This window comes from Rhincodon typus, chromosome 14, assembly GCF_021869965.1.
Source record: "Rhincodon typus isolate 14 chromosome 14, sRhiTyp1.1, whole genome shotgun sequence".
Lineage (NCBI taxonomy): Eukaryota > Metazoa > Chordata > Chondrichthyes > Orectolobiformes > Rhincodontidae > Rhincodon > Rhincodon typus.
In genome coordinates, this window is record NC_063345.1 from 68,561,439 (window position 1) to 68,586,527 (window position 25,089).

The 25,089-nt window shown below is 43.3% G+C and overlaps 1 protein-coding gene across 2 annotated transcripts in view; it reads left to right on the plus strand.

The window, feature by feature from the left end:
• The first annotated feature begins 2,358 nt into the window (after positions 1-2,358).
• taf7 (TAF7 RNA polymerase II, TATA box binding protein (TBP)-associated factor) overlaps positions 2,359-25,089 on the plus strand; it is a 31,840-nt gene continuing 9,109 nt past the window's right edge. Inside the window, exons 1-7 of one of the 2 annotated variants that reach the window (XM_048604860.1) lie at positions 2,359-2,673; positions 7,855-7,937; positions 9,653-9,731; positions 13,344-13,477; positions 15,390-15,510; positions 23,919-23,977; positions 24,500-24,572. In XM_048604860.1, coding sequence (XP_048460817.1) covers positions 2,634-2,673; positions 7,855-7,937; positions 9,653-9,731; positions 13,344-13,477; positions 15,390-15,510; positions 23,919-23,977; positions 24,500-24,572 — 589 coding nt within the window. In that variant the 5' untranslated portion in view covers positions 2,359-2,633. Of the gene's footprint in view, positions 2,674-7,854; positions 7,938-8,226; positions 8,340-9,652; positions 9,732-13,343; positions 13,478-15,389; positions 15,511-23,918; positions 23,978-24,499; positions 24,573-25,089 lie in introns of those variants that run through there. The other variant, XM_048604862.1, reaches the window with a different exon arrangement.

Genomic DNA, 25,089 nt, shown 5'->3' on the forward strand with positions numbered 1-25,089 from the left:
CATCAGGTTCACTATGCCTTTTAGGGAAGGAAATCTATCATCATTGTCTGGTCTGGCCTAAATGTGACTCCAGGTCCACAGCAATGTGACTGAACTTAACTACCCTCTGGGACAATTAGCGATGGGCAATAAATGCTGGCATAGCCCACAAACGAATTTAAAAAGATGAATCACATAACACAGGGTTCCAAGTCTTCCACATGCTCTTATGGCCACAGTATTTATATGACTTGTCCAGTTCAATTTCTGGTGAATTGTAACCCCATGAAGTTGATAGTAGAGGAAGTCAAAGTTAAGGGGAGGTAGGTGGATTCGCTCTTCTTGGTCATTAATGACAGTCAAGTACCAGGCTATGTTACTATGCACTTATCAGCCCAAGCCTTGATATTATTCAGGACTTTGTGCATATAGACATGGACTGCTTCAGTATCTGAGGAGTCACAAATGGTCTAAACATTGTCCAAGCATCAGCAGACATCCCCAGTTCTGACTTTATGATGGAGTGAAGATCATCAGTGAAGCAGCTGAAGATGGTTGGGCCAAGGACACCACCCTGAGGAACTCCTGCAGAGATATCCTGGAGCTGAGATGACTGACCTCCAACAACCACAACCATCCTCCTTTGTATTAGGAATGACTCGAACCAGCGAGAGTTTTCCCTATGATTCCCATTGACACTAGTTTTGTTAGGAGTTCTTGATGTGACACTCAGTGAACTGTAACCTTGATGTCAAGGGCAAACAGTCCCACCTCACATCTGGAATTCAGCTCTTGTGCCTATGTCTGAATGAAGGCTGTAATAAGGTCAGGGTCTGAGTGGCCCCAGCTGATCCTAAACTCAATGACAGATAACAAGTCACAGGCAGTCCCTGGGTTACGAATGAGTTTATTCTTGAATACTGTCACAGGTCGATTTGTACGCAAGTCAGAACATAATGCAGGATGATATAAAATAGCCATTCCTAAGGACGAGATATGTTCACATATTGGATCTTCAAAATTAATATTAATACACCCCTGTAAGGTATTGTGATCATAAGTACAAGCATTCATAAGTTAGACATTCTTAAATTGGGGACTGCCTGTATTGCTAAGCAATAGCTGCTTGATTAAACTGTCAACAACCTCTTCCATCAACTTGCTGGTGTTTGAAATTAGACTCATGGGGTTGCTATTGTTGCTTTTGTGTACAGGACATACCTGGCCAATTTTCCACATTGTCCAGTAGATGGCAATGTTATAGTTGTCTTGGAATAACTTGGCGAGCTCAGTGACAAGTTCTGGAGCACAAGTCTTCAGTACTATTGCTGAAATGTTGTCAGTGTTCACTTCTTCAAAATAGGTTCATGGTGTCTTTTGCGTTCATCTAAGAGAGTAGATAGAACCTTGGTTTAATAGGTTATCTGAAGGGCAGCATTCCTGAGAGTGCAGCATCCATCAGGATTGTATTAGTGTGTTAGCCTGGGTTGCATGCTCAAGTGTCTGGAATAGCGAGTGTGTTCTTCCCTGGACCATGGTTCAACTTTTTCACAATAAATTTACACAGCAGGTAACTGTAAAGAAGTAAAATTATGATCTCATACCATTTGAAAACCAATTTTCAACTCTACAGTGACATTCTTTGGATAAAACTGAAAGAAAAACATTTTAATTGTGCAAAAAAAATCAAATCAGAAACTCTGTAAGAGGAGCTTCAATGTAAACAATATATCTCACCAGAACTATTGACTGTCAATTTGACAAGCTCTGCACAATACCCAGGAATAGGGGATTCCTGTGGCACAGTGTTGTGTTCCTAATCTGAGCCAGGAGGCCTGGATTCAAGTTCCACCTGCTTGAAAATTGTGCCATAATATCTCTGAACAGGTTGATTAGAAAATATCCATAAGTTAAATCTGTGTAATGTTTTCTCACATCACCTACCAGTGGTAAAGAGGAAGTCATTGGTCCGGGCAGTGGATAGATTTTGTAAGCAGTATCTTAGGAACTCTAGAAGGGAGGGTCAGTATCTGACCAGCTAAGAGCTTGAAGGGAAAATGACAGGCAGCACCTCCATACCTTCACAGACCCGATAGAAACTGTGCTGCCATTGACTCTCTGCTAACCCCACCCACCTCTACAGGCTCACTATCAAACTCTCCCTCACTAACCCCTCCTCTCTCCCATTCATCAACTCCTCCCGCACACTCTCTCCCCTCATTAGCCCCCTCGACCACACTCTCCCTTTCTCATTAACTCTTCCACTACCCCCTAACCCTCCTTCCACTCTCTCCTTCACTGCCCTTACCCGCCTCCCACTCCGCTCCGCCCTACCTTCCGTTTCCGGTCCGTCACTCGACCTCTTCCCTCCCCACCGCCTAACAACACACGCACACAACCCGGAACCATCCTCTCCACCCTGTGCAGCAGGAATAGTCTTCCCCATCCCCCGCGGAGCTGTCGGAACTCGGCTGGGCCTGTCCCTGGGACAAGGTTCCCGAGGCTGAGGGTAGTGCTGTGTACCAGGAGAGGAGAGTCGGGCCGCTCTATGCCTCCTCCTCTCCAGCGGGCTGTGGCCTTTGGACTCTCGCTGTCTCTGTGTCCCTGAGCCTTGGGCACTGTGGTCGATGGATTGACGGACGGGCCTGAGGAATATGGATAAGAAAGGATCCGTGTCCTGGAAGAAGATGACAGGTGAGGAAGTTCAACCTGTGGTCCTGGCCGCCTCCTGTTTCTGTCATCCCAGGCCAGCCCCCACAAACACTGCACAAGTCTGGCTAAATCAGGGGACACCGGAATGAAATAGTAGGAACTGCAGATGTTGGAGAATCTGAGATAACAAGGTGTAGCTGGACACCGGAAATAGTTTGTTTAGGCTCAACTGTGTAGCCACATCACCAGCTTGCCCACAAGGTTGATGCCTATGGCATAAAAGGGGCCGAGGCAGCGGTCACCCAGTGCAGTGGTGAACCTTTGTCAGTCTGAAGATCAAAATTGTACTTCCCCGGAGTTACTATTAGGACTGTCACTTTTCTTGATCTGTATTAATGACCCTAGACTTGGGTGTCCAACATGCAATTTCACAAGTTCTTATATTTATTTACGAGATGTGGTCTTTCTCACTGTTCAAGAGACTTCCAGTGGTAAAAATAGCAGACTGGTGGAATAGGCAGACATATAGCAGAAGGAAGTTGATTCAGACAAATGCAAAGAGGAACAACTTGGAATGAAGAATGTGGAAATGTAATGCAAAATAAAGTGTACAATTCTAAGAGGTTGCAGAAGCAGAGAGACCTGAGGGAGCATGTGCACACAGATCATTAAATGTGGCAGAGTACATTAAAACACTGGCTGAAAAAGCACAATGGGCTTTACAAATGGAGGCTTGGAGTGCAAAAGCATGGATATTATGACACCTTTCTTTAAAAAAAAAAGTCTGCCCTCAATTGGAGTTTTATGTCCAGTCTGAGTATCAAAATCCAGGAAGGATGAGAAGGTTTTTGTGAGGATTCAGAAAAGATTTAGAATTGAAGAATGGTCATAGCACAGAAGAAGGCAATTCAACCTGTTGTTCTGTGATGACTCTCTCCAGGAACGACTTGGTCCCACTAACCTGCCTTTTCCCTATAGCTATGCTAATTTCAGACAAATATCCAGTTCCGTCTCGACACCGTAATTGAAACTGCCTCCTCCACTCTTGGACATCCCTGATCCTAACCACTTGCTGCAAAACAAATTCCCTGCGTTGGCATTGCTGTTTCCAACAACCATCTTGAGTGCTGATTGTCGTCTGGTTCTTGACTATTCCACTAATGGGAAGTAGTTCTCTGAATCTGTTCTGTCCAGATTCCCCATGATTTGAACTCCTCAAATCAACCCGCTCTTAGACTCAGAGCTCTACAGCATGGAAACAGAGCCTTCCATCCAACTCGTAGCAGATATCCTAAATAAATCTAGTCCCATTTGCTAGTGGTTATCCCATATCCCTCTAAACCTTTCCTATTCATATACTCATCCAGATGCCTTTTAAATGTTGTAATTGTACCATCCTCCTCCACTTCCTCTGGCAGCTCATTCCATACTTGCACGATCCTCTGAAAAATTTCCCCCTTAGGTCCCTTTGAAATCTTTTCCCTTTCACCTTATACCTATGACCTCTAGTTTTGGACTCCCCCACTCTGGGAAATGGTCTTGGCTATTCACCCTATCCATGCCCCTCATGGTTTTATACACCTCTATAAGGTCACCCCTCAGCCTCCGATGCTCCAGGGAAAATAGTCTCGGCCTGTTCAGCCTCTCCTTGTAGCTCAAGCCCTCCAACCATGGCAGCATCCTTGTAAATCATTTCTGAACCCTTTCAAGTTTCACAACATCCTTCCTATAGCAAGGAGACCAGAATTGCACACAGTATTTAAAAAGTGGCCTGATCAGCAACCTGTACAGCTGCGACATGACCTTCCAACTCCTATACTCAATGCCCTGACCAATAAAGGGATACATACCAAACACCTCCTTGGCTATCCTGTCTGCCTATGACTCCACTTTCAAGGAGCTATGCACCTGCTCTCCAAGGTCTCTTTGTTCAGCTATACTCACATGGACCTTACCATCAAGTGTATATGTCCTGCCCTAATTTGCCTTTCCAAAATGCCCCACCTCACATTTATCTAAATTAAACTCCATCTGCCACTCCTTGGCTCGTTGGCCCACCCGATCAAGGTCCCCTTGTATTCTGAGGCAACCTCCTTCGCTGTCCACTACACATCCAATTTTGGTGACATCTGCAAATTTACTAACATGCATTTCTCCTATGTTCACATCCAAATCACTTATATAAATAACACAAAGCAATGGACCCAGCACCAATCCTTGCGGCGCACCAATCCTTGCGGCACACCACTAGTCACAGACCTCCAGTCTGAAAAGCAATCCTCCACCACCACCCTCTGTCTTCAACCTTTGAGCCAGTTCTGTATCCATATGGCTAGTTCCCTCTGTATTACGTACGCTCTAACCTTGGTAATCAGTCTACCAAGAGGAACTTTGTCAAATGATTTAGTGAAGTCCATATTGATCATGTCCACCACTCTGCCTTCATCAATCTTCTTTGTTGCTTCTTCAAAAAACTCAATCATTAGTGAGACATGATTTCCCTCCCATAAAGCCATGTTGATTATCCCTAATCAATCCTTGCCTTTCCAAACACTTGTAAATCCTGTCCCTCAGGATTCCCTCCAACAACTTGACCACCACTGATGTCAGGCTCACCGGTCTATAGTTTCCTGGCTTTTCCTTACCACCTTTCTCGAATAGCGACACCACGTTGACCATCCTCCAGTTTTCCAGCACCTTACCTGTGGCTATCGATGATACAAATATCTCAGCAAGGCGCCCAGCAATCACTTCCTTTGCTTCCCACAGTGTTCTAGAGTACACCTGATGGAATCCCAGAGATTTATCTATCTTTATACGTTTTAAAATGTCCAGCAGCCCCTCCTCTGTAATATGGAAATTTTTCAAGATGTTGCTATTTATTTCCCCACGTTCTGTATCTTCCATACCCTTCTGTCCTCCAAGGAGGACATCTCCAGCTTCACCAATCTATTCTCAAAACTGAAATCCAACATCCCTGGAACTGTTCTTGGAAACATAACATTTGTCAACTTTTTCCAATGCCTTCATGCCCTTGCTAAAGTGGGGTTATCGGAATATGAAAATGGTTTCAAGATTTGGAATGCGCTACCTGAAAATATGGTGGAGGCAGATTGCGGCTTTCAAATTGGAATTGAATAATTATTTGAAGATGAGCATTTTTAGAACAACAGGGAAAAGACTCGGCAGGCAGGATTAGCTGAGTTGATTTTATGGTAAATGGCCTCCACATATGCTATAACTAGTCCACAATTTTAATGGTGAGCATCAAGGGAAATGAGGTGTTCTGGCGTGGGTGGAAAACAACTTTAAATGCTGTGAGCTTCTACATTAAGTTTGTATGTCTGCCATAGTACCACTTGAACCATTCTGTTACCAACCTTTGGATGTCTTGTTCATTGGTCTGTTCAATTAAGGCAGGAGTCCATTACCTGTGTTGAGAGCCTGCTTGTTTCTTAGTCACAAAGCCACGGGTTGAGGTCTCATGCAAACACAAAAATCAAGCCTAATGCTTTATTACAATACTGGTCTTTTATACAGGATGGGAAACTAAGCCCTGTGTCTTCCCTCTTGTATGGATGTAAGTCATCTCATGGCACTGTTTGGCTGAAGGGCAGATGAGTTATTGGCAGAGTTCTCAAGCAAAAACAGAAAAGCAGATCATTTGGTCATTAGTCCATTGCTGGTGTTGAAGTTTGCTGTGTGCAAATTAGCTGCTATGCTTCCTACATTACCACAACACTTCAAAAGTTATTCGTTGACTGTTAACTGCATTAAGACATCCTGAGGTCACAATAGATGCTACGTAAATACAAGTTCTTTGATATGGGGCAGCACAGTGGCTCACTGCTCACCCCAGTGGCTCACCCCAGTTTATGGGGATTGACCATGTTAAATTGCTCATAGTGTCCAATGATGTGCAGGCTAGGTGGACTAGCCTCAGGAAATGCAGGGCTGTAGGGATAGGGTAGGGGGGTGGGTCTGGGTGGGTTAGTCTCGATGGACCAAATGGCCTCCTTCCACATTGTAGGGATTCTATGATTATTTGTAGCTCAGTAGAGTTGGAGACCTTTCTGTTCGGTTGGAATCTGATTGTGTCCTGATTTTATGAAGACGGGGATAAGTTTAATCAGGGAAGTACTCAGCCGTCAGCCTGCCCTCTACCTACTGTAAAGACAATACTAATGATCCTAAGAAGGGTGTGCTGTATGATCATTAGAAAGGGAAGGATCCTTCTGACATTCTCAGTATGGCTTCCAAGAAAGGCCATGCCTTACAAACATGCTGAGACTTTTATAAAGTAAGAATAGGTTAATGGATGAGGATATGTTAGATGTTACTCCTTGCCAGCTCAAAAGGCTGAATGGCCTCATACTGTGCCATAACTTTTCTATATGGACCTATGGACTTTCAGAAAGTTTGTGCCTGGGACTAAATATCCTGTACCCTGGATTATTAATTGGCCCCAGTCCTACAGGCTGAAAATGATTGTGGATCATTGTTTAATTTATTCTTGTTCACTGATCTTACACAGCCTGTGGGTGCTATTCAATATGAACTCGGACACAGTATGCGTGGAGAGGTGGAGAAGGTATTGCTGTGAAATTAGGAAACTCAGAATGACGGGCTTCCCAAGGGTTCTACCAAATTTAATAACAATATCTGGCTGACATTTCTTTCTGACTCCCTTCCAAGGCTCTAGCCAGCCAGATTGAGAGGCAGTTTAGCAGTCAGTCAGATAGGTCTATGACACTGCTGCAGCTGCGGGTGGAGAGGAGACAGGAGGGGTCAAAAAAATTGGTGTACTGAGTATCTTGACCAAGATCAGTATCTGAAGGTTGCAGAAGATTCAAAGCCTCATGAAGGGGTTGGGATTGCAGGGGTTCATAATGGGATTGCAAGATGATTGTGGGGAGTTAGAAAATGAGTGTACTGGGTGAGTGGTTAGTCATGTTTGATCTAGGGCAATTGACCAAACAGGTAAACTGTATCCAGCGAGTAAGTGATATCTCAGAGAGAGCTGGTACACACAGAGACACACAGAGACACACAGACACTCAAACACATTCACATATATGCACACACACTCCCTCTCTCCAGGAAGGTTTGGAGCTTATTGTTGACAGAATTATGAATTGCTCAGCTTTCCTTTCTCTCTCATTCCATGTTAATGACTGTGAGCTTTCAGCTAATCTAGCTGCACTGATTTTTTTTTTCTTACAGCCAAAGGACAGAAGCAAGGCTCAAAGAGCAAAGAGGATGCACCTCATGAGTTAGAGAGTCAGTACATTTTGAGGCTGCCATCAGTAAGTGTTTCACATTCTGTTCAATAAAGTGAGGTATGGGTTCATGTGCTGAGACTTGGGGTGACAATTCAGATTTTTTAATGGCTTCAACTAAGAATGAAAATGAATAATGCAGGCTTTGGAAATATTAAACGGAATACACTGTAATAGTAGAATTTGACCACAATAATGAGACCATTCGGCCCATTGTTCCTGTGTTGTCTCTTCGAAAGAACTATCCAAGTAATCCCACTCTCTTGTTCTTTTCCCACAGTGCTGCAAATTATACCTTTTGCACTATTTATCTAATCCACTGTTGCAATTACTCGTGAGTGAACTTCCACTGTTCTTTCAAACAGCACAGACCAGACATTATCACAATGTGTAAAGAAAATGCCATCTGTTTCAACAGCTTCGGAAAAGGTACCACATGGTAGACTCATGGCAAAGGTTAATATATGGGAAGTTACAGGACAAAACCTAAATGGATAATAAATTGGCTAAACTAGAAAGCTAATTCAAGGAAAGTTGTTCAGAACAGAGGAAGGCAGAAATCATGTTTCGCAAGGATCAGTTCTGGGAGTTCATCACTAATCATAGTAATTCAGTTTGGATTTTGTGTCTGAGGAAGAATACAGGACAACATAAACAGTACTGGAAAACTTACAGTCAGAGTATTAAATAACTTGAACATCTATAAGTGGCAGGTTATACATTTTACTAGGAAGTTTACAAACATCACCTGCACCTATGAAAATAAGAATGCTGACCAACAGTTACAACAGAACAGTTGATCATTTCTAACACCCTGTCTGTGAAGAAGTGCATCTAGACATTACGCATGAACAGCCTAACTGTAATATCAATCAGTCTCTTGTTCTAGATAGTGGCACAAGATTAGACATTTACCTCTCTGTACCCTGTCAACTCCTTTAATCATCTTAATTAGACCATTGCTTAATTTTTATATTCTAGTCTATGCAACCTGCCCAAAAAAATGTGACCTTTGTTGCCTTGGTATCATCCTCATTACTCTGCTAGCATTCAGAACTGAAGTCATGTAGTACTCTGAATGGGATCTAGTCAAAGCTGCATTCAACTGAACCATCACTTCATACCCTTTGTATTCCAACCTCTTTGAGATACAGGCCAATATTTCATTAATATTTCATTAGGTTTTTCTCTCTGTTTATCAAGTGTTGATGATTTCTTTCATTGGACCCTGAAGTCTCTCTGCTCCTCTGCACTTCTGTACATCCCATTCTGTGGAAATTTTATGATCTATGTTTTCTGCATCAACGTGGATGATTTCAAACTTACCCACAATAAACTCCATCTAACTAAACTCCACAGTTTTGCCAAGTTACTCTACCCATCTTTGCAACTTGCTACTTCCATTGTCATGGTCTGCTGTTCCTACCAACTTAGTACACTGAAGTAGGTGGATTTCCTTTCATAATAATTCAAGTCATTTATAAACATTTGAGGTCCCAATACACATCCCTGTGGATCATCCCTTGTTATGTCTCACCCCTAGTCATTTTTCACTAATTGTTCCATCTGCGTTTCCAACCATACAATGAATTCTCTAACCTATTGGCTCAGTTGTCTTCAGTTCCATGTTTGTTTTCAGTTTGAATAAGATGGAAGATTTGTGGAAGTTCCATGTGTCTGTGTGAATGTGGTTATGAATTATGCACACTGCATAGTTTCCAGTCTGTGCTTTCTCTCTGCAGGAACACGCAGCCACCGTGCGGAGAGCTGTACAATCTGGAAATATTAACCTCCGGGACAGACTGACCATTGAACTACACCGTAAGTGTTTTTGGCTTATAATTCATAATTGCTCACCATTTATCTCTTCTTTCAAGCTGCGCTGTATTTCAAGCTGGTTTTTTCAATCTTGGCAACAGTTTTTTCTTCCAACTTGATTCCCTCTGCTGTTACTACTCTCCCGTTCCAGTGCCTACTGTGTATTTCCTGGTACTTCCTTTCCACCTGGGCAATGATTGTCAATGTGCTTTTCAGCCACCAAGAGCTGCACAGCCAATCATGATTGGACGTTCAAGCATTTCCAGTATGTCTGAATCAAAGTTAGCTTGCCTGACTTGGAGACATATCAGGGTCATATTTAAATATTAAATACAGTGGTACACTGTTCGACAAATAAGCATTTGATGCTGGATCAATTATTAATTTTAAATGTGAGACAGATAATTTTTTGTTAAGCAAAGGTATTAAGGGATGCCAAATACAGGTATCTGAAGTTAAGCCATAGATTGGCCATGATCTCATTGAATGGTGGAACAGGCTTGAGAGGCCGAATAGCCTACTCCTGTGCCTATGTCATCAGTGGTTGGAATTAGTTTAACATCTGTCAAAGAGAAAACATTAGATGCTCCTAACGGCATGAAAACAGGGCACTTGGATAAGTTCAAGACAATCAGGGAAAACCAACATGTTTTTGTCAAAGGGAAATTGTGTAACTAATTTATTGGCGTTCTTTGAAGAAATAATTTGTGCTGTCAACAAAGGGGAATCAACGGATGTATTGTATTTAGATTTCCAGAAGGTATTTGATAAGGGGCCTAAAACAAAGATTATTGTGGAAAAAAGAAGCTTATGATGTAGAGGATAATGCATTGGCATGCATGGAAGATTTCAGAGACAAGGACTAAGCGGTTCTTTTTCGGGCTGGCAGGATGTTACAAGTGGTGTGCTATAGGGGTCAGCGTTGGGACCTCAACTATTTACAATTTATATAAATGATTTGGATGAAGGGATCAAAGGTACGGTGGCTAAATTTGTTAATGACACAAATTATAGGTAGGAAAGTGAGTTATGAAGAGGACATAAGTGCAGTGATTTAACGAGGTCAGCCAGGTGGACCTCATTGAAATTGACTTCCCTGATTGGAACTGTTAACTTGGTCCAATCAGGGAGCACTGGCTGATAGATATAAACAGGAGTGTCAGATTCTGCTTACTGAGAGAGAAGGCAAACCAGTGTCAAGTACTATGCATGTGTAAATGACGGGTGACTTGGTGAGGGGGACACTAGCCTCTGTGTAGTTATTTCAATAATGAGCTTACAGAGGGATATAGATAGACTAAGTGCATTGATAAATTGACTACAATGTTAGAAAATGTGAAATTGTCCATTTTGGCAGAAAGGATGAAAAAGAAGGACATTATCTCAATGGTGAGAGGTTGCAGAGCTCAGATTTGGAGAAATCTGCGTTTCCTAATGCATGAATTACAGAAGGCTAGTGTGCAGCTAGAGCAAGTAATCATGAAAGCTAATGAAATGTTATGGTTTATCGTGAGGGGAATTAAATACAAGAGTAGGGAGGTTATGCTTTAGTTATAGAGGGCATTGATGAGACCACATCTGGAGTACTGTGTACAGTTCTGGTCAGCATATTTACAGAAAGATGCCAATATGTTGGAAGCAATTTAGAGGTTTACTTGACTAATATCTGGAATGAGCAGATTGCCTTATCAGGACAGACTTGTCCTGTATCCTCTGGAAGTTCAGAAGGATCAGAGATGACTTAATTGAAACATAAAAGATCCTGAGAGGACTTGAATGTAGATGTTAAAAGGATGTTTCTCTTGTGAGCGAATTTAGAACTAGGGTTCATAACTTAAAAATAAGGGACCTTCCATTTAAAACAGGTGAGGAAATTTTATTTCTCTGAGGGTTAAGGGTTTTTCTTTGTGAGTCTTTTGAATTCTCTTCCATGAAAGGTTGTGGATGCAAAACCTGTAAATATGTTTAAGGCAGAGGCCGATTATATTGCTGATGATCAAAGGGATGAAAAACTATCAGGAATATAGAGTTGAGGTTAAATTCAGATCAGCCATGGAATGGCCGAGCAAGCTGGAACAGCTGAATGACTTACACTCATTCCTTGATCATATGTTTGTATGTTCGTAACTGAGCTGAGGGTGAATGAGTGCTCTCTTAAGGTTTTGCATAAGGTCCTTGGTTTTATATTGTATGTTTTACACTCCACTAATAATACTAAAAGTCTTAAAGGCCTTTTTAACAAGCTTTTCAGTTTGGCCTTCACTTTGTATATGTGATCTCCCAGTCTGTCTGTTCCTGCACCCTCTTTAAAATTGTATTTTGTCATTGATGTTGCCTCTCATTCTAAAATGCATCACCTCATACTTCTGTATGTTAAATTTAACCTGTGGTTAGACTGCTACTATCCTCCTCACTGTTTACAACAATTCATAGTTTGTATCATGTGCAAATTTGTGCCTTGTACTGCCAAACCCAGGTCATTTAAATTACATCAAAAAGAGTAACTGAACCTGTTGCAGACTCCTGAAGGACATTCCCCATACACTTCCCTCTTGTATTAGAAACAACCTTTCACCACTACTCAAATAAAAGGAGAATGAGTTCTGAGGAAGCGTAATACGAGACGTTAACGCTGTTTCTTTCTCCACAGATACTGCCAGACCTGTTGAGTTTCTCCAGCATTCTTTGTGTTTGCTTCACCATTACCTTCTGTTCGTGTCTCTTGGATATATTTATATTCATGCAGCCACTATGCCTTTGAAACTCTGTGCTTCAGTTTTGCTATCAAGGTCATTCTGTGGTGCTTTCTCAAACATTTATTGAAAATTCTCAAAAACAACATGAATCACAATGCATCAGCCTCTGGTGACTTTATTAAAGAACTCCATCATGTTCATCAAGCACCGTTTGCCTTTAAATAATCCCTATTCACCATCATTTATTAACCTGTGATTTCCCAGCAACAGTTACATTTGTCACAAACAAAAACAGAAATTGCTGGAAAAGCTCAAAACAGTTCCTTGGAAGGGTCACTGGACCCGAAACATTAACTCTGATTTTTTTTTCTTCTTCGCGGATGCTACCAGACCTGCTAAGCTTTTCCAGCAACTCCTGTTTTTGTTCCTGATTTACAGTATCTGCAGTTCTTTTGGTTTTTAGTTAAATTTATCTCCAATTATCGACCTTAAAGATTAACCTCTGGGAAAAGAAGACACCAACATATAACCTGGGCCTTTCCCCACATCCATTTCTATCTTTGCAAACCCTTATCCAGTTCCCTCTTATGTCCTCAGACCTAGAGAATGCTGGAGAATTCATCAGGTTTGGCAGTATCTGTAGAGAGAGAAACAGTTAATGTTTCAAGTCTGGTGTGACTCTTCAGAATATTTTACATCCTGTTTCAGTGTTTGCCTCAACAGCTGCTTATAGCAAACAATTTCTTTCTCTAACAACACCGTGTTAATATTGAGTGTCACTTTAGGATTCACTTCCACAACTTCACTCAATCTTGGCGGAACTATGAGACTCAAAGGGACTTGAGGGTGGGTATTTGGAGGAGAGTGTAAATGCAGTAGTACAGATATGTAAGACTGGTTTCTGTTCTCACTCTCACAGCGGATGGCCGGCATGGCATTGTGCGAGTGGACAAGCAGCCCTTGGCTGCCAAGTTAGTTGATCTGCCATGTATCATTGAATCCCTCAAGACCATTGATAAGAAGACGTTCTACAAAACTGCTGACCTGTGTCAGGTTTGGTTATCACATTATTTTTCACAATAAAAAGCAAAGTTCCACACACTGGATTCAGATCAGAACTAGCAGTAATGAGCAGCATGGACCCTTTTTCTGAAAGACAAGAGATTGTTTGTTTCTACTATTGGTAGGATTTATTCTGTCATTTGTTCATTTTTATTCCAAGGGTAATGGTGAGAAGAAATCATTGAAACTGGCAGGACAGGTTGAGAGAGTGGTTAATGAAGCATACAACATGCTGGACTTTGTTAATGGGACCAGAGTAGAAAGTGGTATTAAACATGAACCCCAGAGGTGAGATGGGAATGACTGCCCTTAATAAAAAGGCAGCACTTGACCAAGTGTGCATCGAAGAGTCCTCACAAAACTGGAGTCAGCTGCTTCATCAATGACCTTCCCTCCATCATAAGGTCAGAAGTAGGGATGTTCGCTGATGATTGTGCAATGTTCAGCACCATGTGTGACTCCTCAGATACTGAAACAGTCCATATTCAAATGCAGCCAGATTTGGACAATATCCAGGCTTGGGTTGATAAGCGGCAAGTAATATTAGCACTACAATAGTGCCAGGCAGTGACAATCACCCACAACAGGGAATCTAACCATTATCCCTTGCTATTTAGTAGCATTACATCAGTGAATCCTCCATAATCAACATCCTGGGTTCCACTGACTAGAGACGGAACTGGACCAGACATATAAATACAGTGGCTACTTCAGCAGGTCCCACCTCCTGAGTAATTCGCTTGCCTGGTGAGTGCAGCTGCAACAATGCTCAAGAAGCTCAACACCATCCAGCATAAGCAACGATTTGTTTCAGAGATAGTAGGAACTGCAGATGCTGGAGAATCTGAGATAACAAGGTGTAGAGCTGGATGAACACAGCAGGCCAAGCAGCATCAGAGGAGCAGGAAGGCTGACGTTTCGGGCCTGGACCCTTCTTCAAAAGTATACAGAAAAATGGGTATACAGAATTGGTTACTGGATTATTAGCCCAGTCACATAACCTCTACACTAGGGCCTAAACATCGAACAATGGCCTGGATTACTGGATTATTAGCCCAGTGACATGACCTCTGCACTAGGACCTAAACATCAAACAATGGCCTGGGTTACTGGATTATTAGCCCAGTGACCTTCTGAAGAAGGGTCTAGGCCCGAAACGTCAGCCTTCCTGCTCCTCTGATGCTGCTTGGCCTGCTGTGTTCATCCAGCTCTACACCTTGTTATCTAAGCAACGATTTGATTGGCACCACATCCACCGCTTTCAACATTTGAGCTATTTATCACTAAAACCTAGTGGCAGCACTGTCCTCATTTACAAGATGCACTGCAGCAACTTACCAAGGATCCTCTGCCAATGCATTTTAAACCCGTGACCACTACCACCTAGCAGGAGATGGATAGCAGGGTCATGAGAACAGTGGGAACACCACCGTCTGCATGTTCTCTTCCAAGCCACACACCATTCTGACTTGGAACTACATCACTTATCCTTTACCACGAAAAGGTAGGGGTAGCACAGTATCTCAGTGGTTAGCACTGCTGCCTTTCAGCACTAGGGACACAGGTTTGATTCCAGCCTTGGGCGTTTGTGGTCTGTGTGGAGTTTGCATGTTCTCCCTGTGCTTGAGTGGCTATCCTCTGGGTGCTGCTGGGTAGTGGGTGGGCCAAAGGAAACATGGCTGACGACGTAGATGGTGGCAGGGCTGAGGAGGCAAGGAAAGATGGGGGCTGAGGGTGAGTGAGGAGATGGCTACGGCCAGGGAGGATGAGAGGCCAAGGGTGTGAGTGGGATGCCGAGGCAGGGAGTCAGTCAGAGGAGAAAATAGGGTCTTAAAGTGCATAGCGACATTCTGTGGATTGAAAACTGTCTCAGCTGCATTATTTCTTGTCCCTGTTGCTCTAGATGTTGGTGTGTTCCACTGATGGGGAGCTGTACCCTCCACAGGAGGAACCTGTACCTGCTGATCCTAAAAACAAAAAGAAGGACAAGGACAAGGAGAAGAAATTCCTGTGGAACCACAGCAGTAAGTCACGTTATGCTCACAGTTTATGCAGTAATAGAGAAATTATTGTGGGTCTCAGTACCTTAGGCAGTGAATAGAAAATATTCAGGCAGGATTACTAGTCCTGACTATTCTCCAGTGACTCCATCGATGCAGTGCATCTGTAAATATCAAGGCAAGCATCAGGCTTGATTGTGATGCCTCACATATTCAAAGTATCTGCCCTTTTATTGACTTTATCACAGGGAAAGGCCACTTGAATAGCATTGAGTCATCAGCTGGCCTGAGTAGGACTTGCTCTGTAGGAGCAGAACATTAGAAGAAACCTCAGTTCTGAGGATGGGTTACTGGACCCAAAATGTTAACTCTGATTTCTGTCCGCAGATGCTGCCAGACCTGTTAAGCTTTTCCAGCAACTTCTGTTTATGTCTCCGATTTACAGCATCCGCAGTTCTTTTGGTTTTTATGGAAAATGCAGGGGTGCAGTAAGAACTGAGATGCAGAAAGCGCAAAGAGAACATGAAAAACTATTGCCAATAAAGTCAAAGAAATTCCATATATGTTCTGTCACTACATTAAAAGCAAGAATATAACTAAGAAAAGGGTATCAGAGATGTACATGGTCATGTGCTTGAACACAGAAGATGTGAGTAGGCTTCTGAATTAGTTCTTTATCCTCTCCTTTGTGAAGGCAGAGACAATGTAAGTGTTCTAAATAGGGAGGAGGTGTGTGAAATTTTTGATAAATGAAGTGTATTCGTTGGGAAGTACTGGAGGAACTAACCTTCTTGAAAGAGAATATATCGCCTGGGCATGATGATTTGTATCCCAGACTGTTGAAGGAAGCCAGAAAGGAAATAATAGATCCTTTGAGGATCATTTTCCAATTCTGAATAGATACGATTGAGGTATCAGACCATTGGAAGTCTGCAAATGTTGAACCATTATTTGAGAAGGGTCTGAGGGATAGGCCAAATAATTATATGCTGTTTAGTCTGACTCTGTGGTAGGCAAATTATTTGAATCAATTCAGAGAGATGGATAAACTGTTACTGAGAAAGGCACAGAGTAATCAGGGAGAGTTAGCATGGTTCTGTTATGGGCAATTTGTGTCTTACTTTCCTTTTTTGAAGAGGTGACAATGAGGATTGTTGAAGTTAATTTAGTGGATTTAGAAAGGAATTTGGCAAGGTCTCACATCGAACTGGTCAGAAAAACAAAAGCCCAAGAGAATGTGGATCAGTGACCGGGAATAAAGGTAGTTGGATCTATTTGGGAATGGAAAATAGTTTCCAATGGTTTCGGTGCTGGGTCTCTTGCTTTTTGTGATTTGTAATAATGATTCTGATTTAATTGTATGAGGCATAATTGGGAAATTTGTAAATGACACTAAAATTGGCCAGGTACATGATAGTGAAAAGAGTAGCTGTTAATTGCAGAATGATGTCAGTAGTTTGGCATTGTGTTGGAGGCAGTTTCAATTGCGGCATTCAAGGGAGCATGAGATAATTATTTAATTAGAAACGTGGTTATGGAGAGAAGGCAGAGGTTTGGCATTATGTCAGAATTTTCAGATAGCTGGTGCAGATGCAGTGTGCCGAATGGTCTCCTCCTGCATGGTAACAATTCTGGCGATGTGTGTGGGTGAATAGACAAAAGTGTCAAATAGAATTTCATCCAGGGAAATGTGAGGTTATGCATTCAAGCAGGCAAACAAAACAAACGGGGTTGGTGGGGATGGAATTGAGAGGAGTACAAGAAGTGAGAGACCTTAGAGTGCATGTCCTCAGGTCCATGGAGGTGGCAGGACATTTAGATAAGGTGACGAAGAAAGCATATGGAACACTTCTGTTCATTGGTAATGTATTAAACACAAAAACCGACAGAACCTCATACTTCTCTGGGTTAAATTCTATTTTTCACTTCTCCCACTCAAATGAATGCAAAACAGAACTTATTGTGTAGAAGGAGGCCATTTGGCCCATTGTGTCTGTGAGCCTTTTGGCTTAATGCTAGAACTGTGTAAAATATTAATTTGGTTGCAGCTGGAGTTTGTGTACAGTTCTTGTCACTGCATTACTGAAAGGACGTAATTATTCTGGAGTGAATGCAGAGTGAATTTACAATAAGGTTGTCAGGGCTTGAAAATGGCAGCAATGAGGAAATACTGAGTAGGCAAGTGTCATTTTCCTTAGAATAGAAAAGGAGTGACTTCATCAATGTGTACAAAATATTAAGGGGCAAAAGTAAAGGCAATAGGAAAAACCTGTTTCACCTAGTGAAGAGGTCATGGACCAGGAAGCACAAATTTAGGATAGTTTGTAGAATGTTTTCAGGGAACATAAAAGAAAAATCTTTCCATCAAGAGGTTGGTGAGTGTCTGGAATTCACCTCAGTTGAAAGGACCTGGATCTGCATCTGAAGTGCTGTAACCTGCAAGGCTATGGACCTGGTGCTGGAAAGTTGGATTAAAATGGGGAGGCTCGTTTATTCAGCTAGCACAGAGGCGATGGGCTGAACAGTCAGATTCTGTGCTGTTAATTTTCCATGGTTTTCTGTGGGCCTTCAGGAAAGTAATAGGAAGAGTGGTAATTAAACGAGAAACGTTCCCAATTAGCACTGTACGGGAATCAGATTACTGACAAGGGGTTGCGTTATCCTGTTTGGCACGGGGCTGTGTAGTGCATTCAAGGGGGGTGTTAATATACTGGCGTTGTATTCATACAATGGCAGGCTTAGGAAATGCATCTTCTAGCTTTGCCTGTGGTAGAATGAACAAGCCTACAGGCTTTTTTAACCAGAATTGTGGCTGAAGTGAGTGGGCTATCCTACACCGACACAACATACGCCGGAGCTGCGGCAGTATTCAGCAGTATAATTCTAGACTTTGTTGTTCTAAACCTAGGCTGTCCATGTAGAATAGTTTACAATGTGAAATACTGGGACTAAACTGCTGCATTGGGGAGTCAGTGAGAGGCTCACAGCAGAGAATAAGACGATAATTTACAGGATCAGAGTTAAGCCATTCGGCCCATTGAAGCTGCTCTGCTATTGGATCATGGATGTCAATCCCATTGTCCTGCCTTTTCCCCATAACCAGCGATCCCCTTACTAATTAAGAACTTATCTCTCTCTTTCTTAAAGAAGACTCAATGATTTAGCCTCCACAACCCTCTGCGGCAACAGCTTCCACAGATTCACCATCCTCTGGCTGAAGAAATTCCTCCTCATTGCAGTAATGGAGGGTTATTTGTTTACTCTGAGGCTGCACCTTCGGGCCTGAGTGTGTTCTAATAGTAGAAACACCACCTTCGTGTCCACTCTATCCAGGCATCTCAATATTCGATAAGAACAGAGAACATAGAACAGTACAGCACAGTACAGGCCGTTCGGCCCACGACGTTGTGCCGAACTTTTACCCTAAACCTAAGGTCTATCTAACCTCCAGGTTCAATGAGATCCACCCCCATCCTTCTAAACTCCATTGAGTACAGACCCAGAGTTCTCAATTGCTTCTCACATGACAAGACCTTCATTCCTGCAATCACTCCTGTAAACCTCCTCTGGTACCCCTCCAAGCCCAACATATCCCTCCTTACATACAGGTCCAAAACTGCTCACAATATTCCAAATTTGGTCTGATCAGAGCCTTGTACAGTCTCAGCAGTACATCCTTATTCTTGTATTCTAGCTGTCTTGAAATGAAACTAAATTGCATTTGCCTTTGTAATTGCCAACTGAGCCTGCATGGTAACCTTAAGAGAATCCTAAACTAGGATTCCCACATCCCTTTGTGCTTCAGATTTCCAAAGACTTTCCCCATTTAGAAAATAGTCTAGGCCTCGAATCTCCTACCAAAGTGCATAACCTCTTACTTTCCCACATCTCATCCCATCTGCCACTTTTTTGCCCACTGACTTAACCTGTCCAAGTCCTTCTGCACTACCTGTCCTTCCATCTTCTTTGTGCCATTTGCAAACTTAGCAACAATGCCCTCGGTCCCTTTGTCCAGATCATTGATATATAATGTGAATAGTTGTGGTCCCAACACTGACCCCTGTGGAATTCCACTAGTCACTGGCTGCCAACCCACAAAAGACCCCTTTATACCCATTCTCTGCCTGCTGCCAGTCTGCCAAACCTCCATCCATGCTAGTAATGCTATTGTCATATTTCATCTTCTCCCCTAATTGCTTTTTCCACTTGTCCTCTGCTGGTTTTCAAAGGCTTCCCAATCCTCCGGATTTCCACTAATCTTCACCCCTTTGTTTGCTTGCCCCTAACACCATGTGCTCTAATTTAGCAGCATCCTGTGCAGCACCTTGTCAAGGACCTTCTGGAAATCCAAATAGATTATGTCCACTGGCTGTCCTTTGTCAAACCTGCTCATTATCACCTCAAAGAAGTTTATCAGATTGCCCAGGCATAACCTCCCCTTTATGAAGCAATGCTAACTCAATCCTATTTTACCATGCACTTCCAAGTACTCTGCAATCTCATCCTTCATAAAGGACTGTATAAAATCTTGCCAATGACCTAACTGGCCTATATTTTCCTGTCTTGTGCCTCCCTTCCTTCTTAAACAGGGGTATTACATTAGCCATTTTCCAGTTCTCTGGGATCCTTGGTGACTCTAGTGATTTCTGAAGATCACCACCAATGCCTCTACAATCTCCTTCAGAACCTTCGGTGTAGTCTATCCAATCTGGGTGACTTATTCGCCTTCAGATTTTTCAGCTTCCCCAGCACCTTAACCTTAGCAATGGCCACTGCAATCACCTCTGCCCCCAACACTCTTACTATTGGTATGTTACTGGTGTCTTCCAAAGTACCTATTCAGTTCCTCCTCCACTTCTTTGTACCCCATTAGTACTAGTCCCTCATTTTCCAGCCATCCAATGTCCACACTTGGCAAGCTCCTCCCTGTGTCTTTGTAGTTACCTTTACTCAATTGTAATAATGTTACATCTGATTCCAACTTCTTGCTGTCAAACTGCAGGGTGAATTCTATCATGTTGTGGTCACTGCTCCCTAGGGCTTTCTTTACCTTAAGCTCCCTAATCCAGTCGTCTTCATTGCACATCACCAAATCCAGAATCGTCTCATGAGCTCTACCACAAGGTGCTCCAAAAAAAAAATCTTGTAAGCATTTCTGCTATCAACCTCATTTTGCCAGTCCACCTGCGTATTGAAGACCCCATGATTACTGTAATAGTGTCTTTCTTGCATGCCTTTTCTAACTCCTGATTTATTCTCTTGTGGTAGAGCTCATGAGACAATTCTCGATTTGGTGATGTGCAGTGAGGAAGACTTGTTTAGGGAGCTTAAGCTAAAGAAAGCCCTAGGGAGCAGTGACCACAACATGATATATTATCTTCGAGGAAACAGCTCGAACAGTTCATTGACTTCACTAACACCTTCCACCCCAACCTTAAGTTCACCTGGACCATCTCCGATACCTCTCTCTCCTTCCTGGACCTCTCTGTTTCCATCTCTGGCAACTGCCTGGAAACCGATATCCATTTCAAGCCTACCGACTCCCACAGCTACCTGGAATACACCTCCTCTCACCCACCTTCCTGCGAAAATGCCATCCCCTATTCCCAATTCCTTCACGTCCGCCGCATCTGCTCCTGAGATGAGGCATTCCACTCCCGGACACCCCAGATGTCCTCATTTCTCAAGGACCACAACTTTCCTTCCACAGTGGTCGAAAATGCCCTCGATCGTGTCTCTTGCGTTTCCCGCAACTCATCCCTCACACCCCCTGTCTGCAATAAGAACCAAAACAGAATCCCCCTCATCCTGACATACCACCCCACCAACCTCCGGATCCAACGCATCATCCTCCGGCACTTCTGCCATCTGCAATCTGACCCCGCTACCAAGCATATTTTTCCCTCCCCACCCTTATCTGCTTTCTGGAGGGACCAGTCTCTGCGTGACTCCCTTGTCTGCTCCACACTCCCCACCAGCCCCACCACCCCGGCACTTTTCCCTGCAACTGCAGGAAGAGCTATACCTGCCCCTACACCTCCCCCCTCACCCCCATCCCAGGCCCCAAGAAGACATTCCAGATCAAGCAGATGTTCACCTGCACATCTGCTAATATGGTATACTGTATCCGCTGTTCCCGATGTGGCCTCCTCTACATCAGGGAAACCAAGCGGAGTCTTGGGGACCGTTTTGTGGAACACTTACGCTCGGTTCGCAACAAACGACAGCACCTCCCAGTCGCGATGTCACCCGAAGGTTGCAGGAACAGCAACTCCTATTTAGCTTGGGAACTCTGCAGCCCAATGGTATCAATGTGAACTTCACAAGCTTCAAAATCTCCCCTCCTGCCACCTCAAGCCCCACCCCCACCTCCTACCTACCAGCCTCATCCCGCCTCCTTGACTTGTCTGTCCTCCCTGGACTGACTTATCCCCTCCTAACTCCCCATCTACACTCCCCTTTACTGGCTTCAACCCCGCCTTTTTGACCTGTCTCCTCTCCACCTATCTTCTCCTTTATCCATCTTCTATCTGCCTCCCCCTCTCTCCCTATTTATTTCCAAATCGCCTTCCCCTCCCCCATTTCGGAAGAAGGGTCTAGATGGAAACGTCAGCTTTCCTGCTCCTCTGATGCTGCTTGGCCTGCTGTGTTCATCCAGCTCTACACCTTATTATCTAAATCTGTTAGCTAGTTCCTTGTTGGAGAAATACAAACATTTCACTTCTCTGTATTCTTCCCGAAGCCCTCTATTAATCCTAAACTAATCACACAGTCCTACTCTCTCCCAGTAGCCTTGAATCAGGCTTGAACTAATCGCACTGCTTCGCTGTCTCCCACAGCACTGTGACAATCCTATCAAATCCAGCTGGTTCACACTGTCCCCATAGTACTGTATCAAGCCTGAAAAAGTTTCACTGTTCTGCTGTCTCCCCAGAACCCTGCTTCAATCCCAAACTAATCCAATCCCTATAGCCCTGTATCAATCAATAAACCCACTGCCCCAATGTCTCCTCATAGACCTGTATCAATTCCAAAGTAATCCCACTACCCTGCTCAGTCACCATAGCCCTGAGTCAATCCTGAATTTATCCCACTACCTCATTCTTTCCTTATGGATCTCTATCAAATTTCAGGAATGAGCTGTGTAGTGGGATTCATTCATAAATCTGAATCAATCCTGAACTAATCCCACTACCCTGCTGTCTCTTGATAGCCCTGTAGCAATACCTAATTCATATGTCTGACCTTGTTCTCATTCTCAAGTTGATCCCACTGCCTCGTCTTTGCTCAGTAACCCAATCTGAATCCCAACTAATGCAAATGCCTTGTTCGCTTAGAGCAGAACTGTTCCAATCAAGAACCAATTCTGTATTAAGGGATAACAAGGTGTAGAGCTGGATGAACACAGCAGACCAAGCAGCATCAGAGGAGCAGGAAAGCTGACGTTTCGGGCCTAGACCCTTCTTCAGAAGGTCACTGGGCTAATAATCCAGTAACCCAGGCCATTGTTCGATGTTTAGGCCCTAGTGCAGAGGTCATGTCACTGGGCTAATAATCCAGTAATCCAGGCCATTGTTCGATGTTTAGGCCCTAGTGCAGAGGTTATGTGACTGGGCTAATAATCCAGTAACCAATTCTGTATACCCATTTTTCTCCTCAGTCCTGTACCAATCAGATGACCGTAGGTTCATCTCCTATCTGACTGACCACTATAGTCTGAAAACGCCTGATCTCAGAAGCTAAGCAGACTCAAGCCTGGTTAGTACTTGATGGGATACCACCTGGGAATAGTAGGTGCAGTAGACTTTAACAGAAGCAGCACAACTCTTCACAATGCCAGGGACCATGTTCGATTCCACCCTCGGGCGACTGTCTGTGTGGAGTTTGTACGTTCTCCCCGTGTCTGCGTGGGTTTCCTCCAAGTGCACCGGTTTCCTCCCGCAGTCCAAAGATGTTCAGGCTGTGGACCATGGCAAATGCTGGAGTGATGGGGATGAGGATGGGGATGGGGATGGCGATGGCGATGGGTGGAATGCTCTTTGGAGATTTGGTATTGACTCGATGGGCCAAATAGCCTCTTGCTGCACTGCAGGGATTCTACAATCCTATGAATCTAAAACTAATTCCAGTGCCTCACTCTCTAATTATTGTCCAGAACCAGTCCTTATACTGACATCTTGTGTAAGCAATGTAGGAGGAAGAACAGAGCATCTGTTTCCTAATCCTGTTCAGTACAGAAGCTGCAGCAAAATGGAGACTGGAGAAGAGTAGTGTAATATCTTTAGTGGATTTAAAGTTTAAATAGCTTTGACAAGTGGATCAAATCCACCATCATTCTGGAGTTCCACAGGAGAGTAGAACCTCATGCTGAGTGACAAATGGCAATCTTTTGTTACCATGACTGACGTGCTGCCATTTCCCTTCGATTTCAGTCACATGCCCCCTGAAGAATGTCCGGAAAAGACGATTCAGGAAAACTGCAAAGAAGAAGGTGAGGACTTGAAAAACAATCAATCTCTTATAGCTGCAGGAGTGTATAATGTGTATATCTAATCTGTGTTAAATCAATCCTAAGGATGTTTGATTTCATTGTGTACCTAACAATATAAAAAACAGGAGCTAGACTAGGCCCTACAGCCACTCCAACCAGCTCCACCATTCAAAAATATCATGACTGATTTATGACCTTAACTTCAGGTGAATTACTCAGTATCTAACGCTGTGCTATACCTGTCGTGGGAGTGTTTGATGGGAACAGTGTAGAGTGGGCTGTACTCCGTATCTAACCTTGTGCTGTACCTACCCTTGGAGTGTTTGATGTGGACAGTGTAAACAGTGATCTCATTCTCAGTTTAGAGGAAGCTTTACTTTGGGCGTAATCTGTGGCATGTGGTACAAGGTTAGGCACAGTGCAAGATGAATTTGGTAGCTTGTGCAGAATGAAATTAAAACTTTGATGTTCTCAACCAATACAATGCAACAGTGAGCCTCATTATTTGTTTTTTGTTCCTAGTACATTGAGTCTCCAGATGTCGAAAAGGAAGTGAAGAGGCTGCTGAGCACAGATGCTGAGGCTGTCAGTGTCCGTATCCTTTCTGTTTATGGCAGAAAATAGTGCCTACCGATGTGTGTATCATCATGCGTGACAACAGAGATTAGCAAAGCACGTCGTAGTCTGCAGAGTGGGAGACATGGCAGCCAGTTTCCACCCTGCAGGGCTGTGTAAAGCAGCAAATGGCTGGTCATCTGTTTGTTGTGCTGGCATATGTTTGCCTGATGTGTTTTAAGGGATCAGTGAGAACTTCTCTTTCCTTCTTCCAAATTGGTCATAGTGGGTGCTATCCTTTTCTGATTGAACACTCCCTGTAAACATTGCTGCTCCTGTTTGCTGTATTATTGTAAGCCTTTTGTTCTTCTCCCAATTTGGTGTAGGCAACTCAGATTAAAGCCAGTGATTTCATATCTCTCCAAGCATCCTGAAGGATTGCCTGCTGAGTGGCCAGGGAATGGCATAAGTAGTTTGATCAGTGTTCATTATGGGGGAGAAACCGCACTTGAGTGACCAGTCTGAAGTGAACCCTAGTCAGCTTCCTTTTGATCTAA